At 48.9% G+C, this 10,348-nt stretch overlaps 1 protein-coding gene across 1 annotated transcript; it reads right to left on the reverse strand.

Moving 5' to 3' along the window:
- Positions 1–1,157: 1,157 nt before the first annotated feature.
- Positions 1,158–10,108, reverse strand: ZNF789 (zinc finger protein 789). Its single transcript, XM_065892861.1, has 4 exons — positions 10,037–10,108; positions 6,090–6,216; positions 3,406–3,519; positions 1,158–2,300 (listed from the first exon to the last, which is right to left on the reverse strand). The coding sequence occupies exons 1-4, from the start codon at positions 10,103–10,105 to the stop codon at positions 1,291–1,293; spliced, it is 1,320 nt and encodes a 439-aa protein (XP_065748933.1). The 5' UTR covers positions 10,106–10,108; the 3' UTR covers positions 1,158–1,290.
- Between the last annotated feature and the right edge of the window lie 240 nt (positions 10,109–10,348).

Below are 10,348 nucleotides of genomic sequence, written 5' to 3' on the forward strand. Positions count from 1 at the left end.
GGTAAGAAATCATGGAACTGGTAAGGACAAGAAAATAATAAAATCAAGGGATTTGATTAACATGAGAGGGTCTAACAGCAGCAGTTTACTCGTGAGGAGAAGAGGTGTTGAATTACTGGTAGGGGAGTTAGAAGGGACACAGAGAAGGGCAGGCAGCTAATCAAGCAGCTACCACGGAGAGTGAATGTGCGCCATCCCACGGAAAGACTCTGAAAACAGTGTGAAACACATGCTTCACAGATGTTCCACCCTAGGGGAGAGGGAGACCTGGTATTCGTCAAAATCACATCAAGTGTGGTTGAGGGCTGCCCCCAGAGCAGTGGTCTTTCGTGGTTTTCGACAAAGCCCCGCAGCCCAAGAGACACAGATGGTGCAAGTCGGATGAAGCACACGGCAGGGGCAAGGCCGGGGGCAGCGGGGGCAGGGCAGTAACAGCATCAGCTCTGAACGTTGACTTGGAACTCTCAGTAGAACCTAGTAGCCCACTAATTTTAGTTTCTGGGTAAATTTCGGTAATTCTTAATATCTCAGTAGTACTAGTGGGTAGCCCTTACTTTATTTTTAAAACGTCTGTATAATCTCAGGTGATTTTTCAGTATGAAACCAAGAAAGGCATTCTTAAATCGTTCACGATCCAGAAGATGGTCTCCAGCCTGGGGGACCACACAGTAAAACTTCTATGCCTTCCATCTGCCTTGACTTAACTCGGGGAAATGAAGGTAAAGGGGACCCAGGGAGACTGGACACAACAACCTATGACATTTCTATTAAGTAACTCTTTTTTTTTTTTTAATTTAAATCCAGTTTTATTGTTTTGTTTTTTGGCTGTACTGCAGAGCATGTGGGATCTTACTTCCCTGACCAGGGACCGAGCCCATGCCCCCTGTGTTGGAAGTGCAGAGTCCTAATCACTGGACCGCCAGGGAAGTCCTCTATTAAGTAATTCTTTTTTTTTTTTTTTTTTTTTTTTGCGGTACGCGGGCCTCTCACTGTTGCGGAGCACAGGCTCCGGACGCGCAGGCTCAGCCGCTCCGCGGTATGTGGGATCCTCCCAGACCGGGGCACGAACCCGTGTCCCCAGCATCGGCAGGCAGACTCTCAACCACTGTGCCACCAGGGAAGCCCTTAAGTAATTCTTGACTGTAGCAAGAAGGTTAGCTACGAAGAGAGGATCCCCACAGAAAAACCATTTCAGTTCCTGTTTATTAATTTTCATAAAACAATTGAGTTACACATATTTGCAAGAGTGGTTAGGTTCTGGTCTTTAAATGGTAGCTTTTCTGGTTACTATCACATAGGTATCTGCTCTCTGTGAGTACCCTGATGCTTAATAAAGCTTGTGCGCCAACTGAAAGATTTTCCACATTTGTCACATCTGTAGGGTCTCTCTCCAGTATGAATGACCTCATGTCGATGAAGATTTGCCTTAAAACTAAAAGTTTTCCCACATTCGCTACATTCAAAGAATTCCTCCTTGGTATGGATTCTTTGATGCTGAATGAGATCTACATTCCGACCAAAGGATTCACCACATTCACTGCATTTATGAGTGTTCTGTTTATTGTGAATTTGTCGATGGCTCATAAGGGTTGAATGCCGGCCAAAGGCTTTTCCACATTCAATGCATTTATGGGGTTTCTCTCCACTGTGGATTAACTGATGTCGAATAAGGGTTGAATTCTGACTAAATGTTCTTTCACATTCACTACATTTATAGGGTTTTTCTTTGGTATGGATCCTCCTGTGTTCAACAAGATACGCCATCTGACGGAAACACTTTCCACAGTCATGACATTTATATGGCTTTTTTTGTGAGTGACACTGTTTGTGGACAATCAGAGCAGACTTCTGTTTGAAGGCCTGCCCACATATGTCGCACTCAAAGGGATCCTCTGAACTGTGAATTCTTTGATGTCGAACAAAATTTGCCTGACGCTGGAAGGCTCTTCCACATTCGCTGCATTCGTAAGATTTTGCATTTGTAAGAATTCGCTTATGCCTCAAAAGCAGTGATCTCTGATGGAAGGGTTTTCCATACTCATATTTGCCCTGCTTTGTCCTTGCCTGAGCTTTCAGATCTTGAATGAGGTTAAGGTTTTGAAGGAAGTCCTTACAGCATTCATCACCAATAGTAGGGAGCGAAAGTCGGTAAATGTCCACAAATTCGTTACATTCAAGTAACTTTTCTAAGGGTTTCCTGGCCATTTTCTGCTTTACCAGTGACATCTTACATGACTCTAGATCTTCAGAAATGTTCTGCTTTGGAGTTAGCTCTTTCATCTTGAATCTGGCTTCAGGACCTAGCCAAAAAAAAAAAAAAGTATATAAATGACCTGACTGCCATAGAAGGAAAAAAAAGGAAAGAAGTCAGGAAGTTTGTGATACGAGACTCAAACGAGGCTAAGAAGTGCTCACCTAGTTAAACCATCATACTACAGAGGCCAGTATTCTGATTTCCTTCCATAGGACCCACAGCTTTCATATCAGAAAGAGCTCTTGACATCAGCTAACCAGCTAAAATGTGCACAAGAGTATATGTCAGAGAATGTGAGAATTGAATAAATCCATCACCATTAGTGGGATAACAACTTACTCTCAGTACCAGCAGTGTCACATAACTAGGAGAGAGGTAGCATTTTGTACTTTCTAGATAAGCATGTTTTTAATAATTCTGGGAGAAACAACTTCTTAAAAATGGAGAAAGTGTGTAAGATAGAATAGAAAAGGAAACAGAGAGAAATAAGTACAAAACTAATGGACTAGAGCAGTGGTTTTTCAACCAGGGATGGTGTTGCTGGAACCTAGTGGGTGGAGGCCAAGGATGCTGCTAAACATCCTAAGAGGCCCAGGACAGCCCTCACCGCAAAGAATTAAACAGCCTAAAATGTCAACGGTGCTGAGGCTGTGAAACCGTGGAGGGAGGGATGTGAAAAAGGGTAGAAGCCGCAATCAGGACATAGTACGTAGGAAAAACGAACATCACTAAACACTGAGAGAATTTGGAAAACAAAATGAGAGCAAGGGAACAAGAGCAAGTATAGAGAAAGGGTAAGTGATGAGGGTAGAAAAAAGGAGTATCTAGGATGGCACGAGAGCTGTCAGAAAACACCAGACCGGCTGCTTCAGGGAAGCACTTGAACTGCAGTAGAAAGAGGATGAGCTTTGCAGACTTGATGTCAAATCCCAACTATCAACCTACTAGCCGTGTGACAGACATCGCAGTCCCTTAGTTTCTTCACCTGGGAATGGGGCTGATGACCATACCCACCACCTGCAGGGTGCAGAAGGCATAACGAGCAGGAGAGACACCAGACACCCGGCTCGGTATCGGCACAGGAGGGGCCTGGTGAATGGGGTCCCTCCCTCTGCGTGACCCCCACAGGGCCGGGTCTTCTCCTCACCCACCTGGGCAAGCACTACCGGAAGCCTTCCTAGTCCCAGCTCTTGGTAGATCCAGGATCCACGGCTCTTCCCACTGCTCCAGCTGACAGATCACCTCAGGTTTGGGAAACTGAACTCCTACTCGTGGGGAAGTAAATGGGATGCGCTGGTTAGTGAGCAGCAGATGTCCCAGAGCTCATTTTACCCCTTGGGGTCTAAGCGGTGGGGGGACAGTGACAAGTAGAGATCAGGACAGTAGTGAACAGGGCTGGTGAGGAGAGGACTTGGTGCAATCTTTATTGAAAGCCTGAACAATATTCACACTCTGGGATATGGTAATTTCACTCTTAGAAATATAGCCTAAGGAAAATTAGGACAAAGGTTAATGAACCAGAGATGTTCAGCAGAGTTCTAACAAACAGTGCAAACTGGAAATAAACTAAATGTCAATAGGGGAATGGTTAAAGTGTAGCACATGAATACAACAAAGGCAAAAGTATTAGGCAGATACTGAAAATCCATGTATTCAAAGAATATTTCTTTTGGGCTTCCCTGGTGGCGCAGTGGTTAAGAATCTGCCTGCCAATGCAGGGGACATGGGTTCGAGCCCCGCTCTGGGAAGGTCCCACATGCCACAGAGCAACTAAGCCCGTGAGCCACAACTACCAAGCCTATGCTCTAGAGCCCGCGAGCCACAACTACTGAAGCTCGCGCGCCTAGAGCCTATGCTCCACAACTAGAGAAGCCACTGCAATGAGAAGCCCATGCGCTGCAAGAGTAGCCCCCGCTCGCCACAACTAAAGAAAGCCTGCGCGCAGCAACAAAGATCCAATACAGCCAAAATAAAGAAAGAAATAAAATACATTAAAAAAAAAACTGAAAGAAGTTTCATATTAAAAAAAAAAGAATATTTCTTTTTCCCCCCAGTGCATCTGATACATTTTTCAAAGAATGTTTCTTAAAATAGGAAAATGCTCCCTAGATATTTTAAAGCAGAATACAAAACTCATGTAAATTATGATCCAAATTTTGTTTTTAAAAACTACGTGTGTCTGTGCGTGTGTGTGTGTACAGATCTTCCTCTACTTACAAAAGGGTAACTTCCTGGTAAACCCAATCTAAACTGAAAATATGCTAAGTCAGAAATGCATTTATTACACCTGACCTCCCGAACATCATAGCTTAGCCTCACCGACCTTAACCACGCAAAGAACACTTATATTATGCCACAGTTGGGCAAGATCGTCTAACACAAAACCTACTTTATTATAAAGTGGTGAAAAGCTGTTGTAACTTACTGAATACTGTACTGAAAGTGAGAAACAGAATGGTTTCAAGTGTACTGGTTGGCTGCCCTTGTGACGACATTATCACATAGCTGTGTGGGAGCTGCGGCTCTGAACCCAGCGTCACCAGAGAGAACGGTCCTGCATATCGCTACCCGAGGAAAAGATAAAAATTCGAAGTGCGCTTTCCACTGAATGTGTATTGCTTTCACACCATTGTAAAGTTGAAAACATCTTAAACTGAACCATCATAAATAGGACTGTCTGTATACATACATAAAAGTAAACCAAAATGTTAACAGGGTTAATGCTGGGCAGTGGGCATGCAGATGATTTTAATTTTCTGCTTTATGAGGGTTTTTAATAACAGGGAAAATGCTGATACTATAATGTTAAGTTTTAAAGGGATTACAGAATTATACATAGACTATGCTCAGCTAGCTTTTTTTTTTTTAAAAACAGCACAGGAAAAAAAAAACAGGAAGGAAATATTCCAAAATATTAAGTGTTAGCCCTGAATGTTTTCCCCTTCCGTTTATGCTTTCCTCTATCTTCCATATATTCAAGTATGCTCTTGGAATGCTTTTAGAACAAAAACAAACAGTAAAACATCCAGTGCTGGGTGGACAGTCTCACAAGAGGTGGGCAAGACTCTGTGCCAAGAGTGTCCGCATGGGAGCCAACACTCCCCAGAAAGAAAAAGTCATCCAGGAACCTCCCACCCTAGGGAGACTCTGCATCGGACTAACCCAAAGGCAGGCTCCTGGGAAGATGGAAGCTGTGAAGGTTCAGAAGTGAAGTCAGTGAAGAATCATTTCCTGGGCACCCAGTGATGTTGTAAACAAGGAGGGAAACCATTTTCAGACAGAAGGAAAAGACTCTTCAAGGGAGCAAGATGCTAGACTTGGAATCTGCAGCGGCCACAGTCGTCAGCGCCTAGGAGTCTTAACAGGTGTGGAGGATTCAGGTCGGGGTGGGGAATGGGCTAATCGTCTCTGAACTCTAAAACAAAAGGGAACTATTAATTGTCCACAATCCCTCATTTGAAAACTTTGAGGCCAGATGTGTTTCATGACTCAGAATTTTTCCAGATTTCAGAAAGATGCCTTGGTGGGTATATTTTCTCTTATGTACCACCCCCAACAGGGGTTGGAGCTGAAACCTTAAACACACTGATATTTCTGATGCCATACATATATATATATATATATATATATATATATATATATATATATATAAAGACCAAATGAGAAAAAGGATGATAAATAGCTTCCTGTACGATAAAAATCAGATTTAACCACCTGCTGACTAATGAGTTATGAAAAAACGCCTGGTTTTCAGAGCTTTTTCTGCTTCTGGAATTGCAGATAAGAGACTGAGATGTGCAGATACTCAAAGTGAAATGTCAAGCCGACTCGTTACCCAAGGAGAGCACGTTTCTGTAGTTGTCCAGCATCACGTCTCTGTAGAGGTCCTTCTGAGCCCAGTCCAGTGTGTCCCACTCTTCCCTGGTGAAGTACAGAGCCACGTCCTCAAAGGACAGCAACCCCTGGAAACACAGCGACTGACTGCAGCTGCAATTCTTACAATAACTTTGTGAGCTACAGTATCATTATTACAGATGGTCAATATTTGAGGCTTCTCTGGCCGTTTGGTCTCTGCTGCAGTCACTCAGCTCTGCTCTGGTAGCACAGACACAGCACAGACAACACGAGAGCAAACGGGTGTGGCTGTGACCCAATGGAACTACTCCCGGCTCCAGGTGAGTTTGCTGACCCTGCTCTGTACAACCCTACCTTCCACATCCTGTATTTCTTCTGCCCGGATCTCTCAGGAAAGAGATGGCTCATTCCCATGAGGTCACAGAGGATAGGGCAGCGTGCGGGCCATTCACACAGGGACGGACAGGCTAATGGGACCAGGGATGGACAGGCTAATGGGACACAGGGACGGACAGGCTAATGGGAACCAACCAGGTGAGCTGGAGCTCGTGGGGCTGGCTGTCGTGGGCACCGCTACCCACTAGGCGTGAAGGGGGAGGACGGGAGGGGACACTGGGATCCAGAAAGTTGTTGGAGAAGCAAGACCGGAGCGGGGGGCAGCCCAGCAGGGAGGGACTGAGGGATAAACCCCCAACAGCGATCCCCTCCAGGCGTCTGGTCCCCACCCCATCCCTCTGCCAGAAGCCAACGCGAAGCAAGAGCAAGGGAGCCCGTGGATGGAGAATATAAAGGCCAGCCTCCCAGGGCGCAGACAAAGTGGGGAACGGTGGAGAGTGTCTCCACGAGCCAAACACAGACCGCTGAGCACCGTACCCACGGCAGAAGTTTCCATCTGCAACTGTGTATCCAGCTCCCGGGGGCCGAGAGGCCTGGCGTCTGCCCCCCACACTCGCCGTGGTTCAGGGGGTGTTCCTGCGGAAGGGCGTCAGCAATAGGAACACCAGCTCCACCCGAGATGCTTCACAACGCTCCCCTCTGCAGACAGACCCTGAGTCTCGCAAACGACAGGCCTTTCTTTCCTCCTGCCCACACCTGGTCCGGGGTTAGGGTCTCAAGCCCCCACCCCCGATCCCGAATATCCTCCGTCCCCAGAGCTGCCTGCAGACACCCTCACCTGCCCCACCCACCAGCCGCCTTCTCTGCACCTGCGTGGAGGCTCCCAGGCGCTGGGATACAACGGTTCAAAGCCCCAGAGTTATCTGTGTGCGTGGGGTTTCCTAGCTGGGCCCTTCGTGTGGCTCCACAGTTCTTGCCCTCAAGGTCCTCACCAGGGGTCTTCTTCCCCTTTATCACTCCCGCTCCTTCAGGAAGCATTTACTGAGCACCAGGAAGTCGCCGGCCTGCGTGCCACACGCCAGTGACAGTAAACGCACAGAGGTGACAGCTCCTGCCGGGCCCACAGGACCAGCCCCTCGGGCTGCGCACTGCTCGACTCTAGGGGACACTGTTCACATGGCAGCTGTGACAACGGGGCCCCCAGAGCTGCTAAGTGCACAGCCTGTGCGACTCACGGAGCCCCAGCCCCGCTTCAGGGAGTGAAGGGTCCAGTGGGGAAGCGGGAGAAGTCAACACGGTGACGATCCAGGGGTCCACGGGGGGCGACGGGGGCTGTGAGGACAGGGCTCGCCCCACCCCCTCCTCTCAGGAGGCACTGCCAGTCACTTCCCAGAAAGCAGCCCCCGGGGCACACGGCCCTCACCTCCTCCCGCCTCCCCACCGGCTCCCAGGCATCCCCTGCATCGGGCCTCACCCCCCAACCCTTCTCCCTCCTGGTGACCCCTCCTCCGGTGGATTCCATTCTCTCCTGTCTCCTCCAGGGTCTTAATCCAATGACCACGACTCTCCTGTGTTTGCCTTTCCCCCCTTGTGATGCTGTGCTTTAAATAAGGAATATATATTTGGTCTTCCTCCCTACTTCTGGCACACAGTTCCTAAAAACCCTTGGATTTTCCTAAGGGATAAGAACAGAGGATCATCTTTTAATATCTGGGCTTTTGTCCTCGGTTTCTGAAATAGCTCCAGGGCCATACAGGTGAGAGGAACGTCTTGTTACTCATAACAAATCCCTCAACCACACCTGAGTTCACGTTAACGCGGAAAACTCCTAAGGACGGGGCTGGATGTCAGGGGAACGAGCATGTGATGAGAGGGTAGAACCTTCACCCCTAGCGCCTGAGGGGCGGGGAGAGGCTGGGGTTCAGCCAGTCACCAAAGGTCAGCGACTCGACCCATCACGCCTACGTAATGAACCCCCATAAAAGCGCAGAAACAGAGGTGCTGGGGGGTGTCTGCCCGGAAAGGAAAGCCCTGCACCCCTCCCCCACTCCCCCTGCCCTGTGCCTCTCTTCCATTGGGCTGATCCTGCATTGTAGCGTTTTACATGAACCAGGACCTGCTCAGTAAACCTTTCAGAGTAACGTGAGACACTCTACCAGATCAATGGCACCCGCGGAGTGGGTCGTGGGAACCCCAGTTTAGAGCCGGTGGGTCAGAAGCACAGGTGACAGCCCGCACTTGTGACTGGCGTCTGAGTTCGGGGCGGGGGCGGTCTTGCGGGGACTGAGCCCTTACCCTGTGGGTCCGATGCTAACTCCAGGGTGACAGTGTCAGAATGAGTTAAATGGCGGGCACCCAGCTGGTGTCAGAACGGTCAGAAGTGAGGCGTCGTGAAGCAGAGCAACACAGCCGCGTTCCTTCCCAGACTATCACTCCTGCCCGTAGCCCGCAGGATGCTGCCGCCTCTCCTGCCTTTACAAAGATGCTCCTGGCGCCTTGCTCCCTCTCGCTTCCGCCCTCTCTCCTTCCCTTACTGGGCCTTTTCTGTAAAGAAAACCCTACACACTCACCTCCAGTCACCCCACACCCACCCACTGGCTCTTCTGCAGCTGTCCTCCTGGAGCCCAGCCCTCTGCCCACGTGGGAACACAAGGGAGAGTCACGGGGTTAATGCAGGACCTCAGAGAGATTTCACAGAGAGGATTTTTGAGCTGAGTTTCAGCATATGCAGAGGTGGGTTGCCTGTGGACAGGGAGAACAGGATGCACACAGGCCAGGGGTCAGAAGGGAGTCCACATCTCTGCGGGCGGGTCCTCTGGCCGTCAGGGAAGGCGGGAGATGCCACCAGAAGGGCAGACAGAGCTCTGTGATCCCTCAGCAAATGCGGACACGCTGGGCCAACGGGTCAAAGCGCTGCCCCTCCAACTCCCTCTTGCCTCCCTCCCGTCCAAGACTGTTCTTTCCAAATGGTCGCGAGGGTTCCTCACGTGTCTCCTCACTTTTCTACTCAGCCTCTCACAATCACCCTCCATCATGTTACGAGTTCAGTAACTAAGCTTCCAGCGTCCCTTTGATGCCAGCAGATCAGAATTTATCCTGTGTCGTGGGAGTTTGTTTCCACAGCTCCGTCTCCAAATGGCTTGTAAGTGCCTTAGGCGAGAGCTTCTCTCCCAGCACAAAGGCAGTACTATCTGGTATACAGTAGGTACACAATAATGCTCACTGACAGAAACAAGGAGCAACTGTGGTGACAACAGCTAAAACTTACAGAGCACTCCACGTGTCACTAGATACCCTGCCGATACGCCACGTGCCCCGTTTCATTGAATCCTTGCAACTCTGCGACAGCTGCTATCATTATCCCATTTTCCAGATAAGGAAACCGTGAGAGATCAGGTAACACATCTAAAACAGCCTGGATTTGAAGCCGTCTGGCCCCTAAGTTCAAGCTCTTTACATCCTACCTTCCAAGAAGGGAAAAACCCCAGCTGATAAAGATGGCTCGACCTGAACAGAGGAGTTAAAGCCACGTGAACGCCATCGCCCGGCGGTGAGACTATACCAAGGTAGGGGAGGAGGAACCCTGCTCACCTTCCACAGGGCTGGCAGGAACACGGCTTCCATGGCCTGGCCTCTGAGGTGGTGCAACCTCCCGGCCATCAGGCTGAGCTGAAGGAGAGGAAAAGAGCACACTTAAGGCCAGCTCCGATTTGAAGCTCTCTCACCAGGCAGCCCTGGACAGGGAATTCCAATGGAGCCAACGAACCTCAGCTAGCACAAAGTCACTGTGTTTGGTGTTGGAATATGTGATAAAATGAAAGCAACTGCTAGAATACTCTTGTTAGGAATTTCTGAAGCTAAATCAATTTCCAATCTTTATCCAAGGAAACCTGTGGCTCTGCC

This window comes from Phocoena phocoena, chromosome 15, assembly GCF_963924675.1.
Source record: "Phocoena phocoena chromosome 15, mPhoPho1.1, whole genome shotgun sequence".
Lineage (NCBI taxonomy): Eukaryota > Metazoa > Chordata > Mammalia > Artiodactyla > Phocoenidae > Phocoena > Phocoena phocoena.

What these genes read in the sequence shown, in the direction of transcription:
- ZNF789 (XM_065892861.1), bottom strand. Translation starts at nt 10,105, where the DNA reads ATGGCCGGGAGGTTGCACCACCTCAGAGGCCAGGCCATGGAAGCCGTG. An exon ending in TCCTGCCAGCCCTGTGGAAG is followed by an intron (nt 6,217 to 10,036) that starts GTGAGCAGGGTT and finishes CTGTGTTTCCAG; the next exon opens with GGGTTGCTGTCCTTTGAGGA. An exon ending in TTCCGGTAGTGCTTGCCCAG is followed by an intron (nt 2,301 to 3,405) that starts GTGGGTGAGGAG and finishes TTTTTTGGCTAG; the next exon opens with GTCCTGAAGCCAGATTCAAG.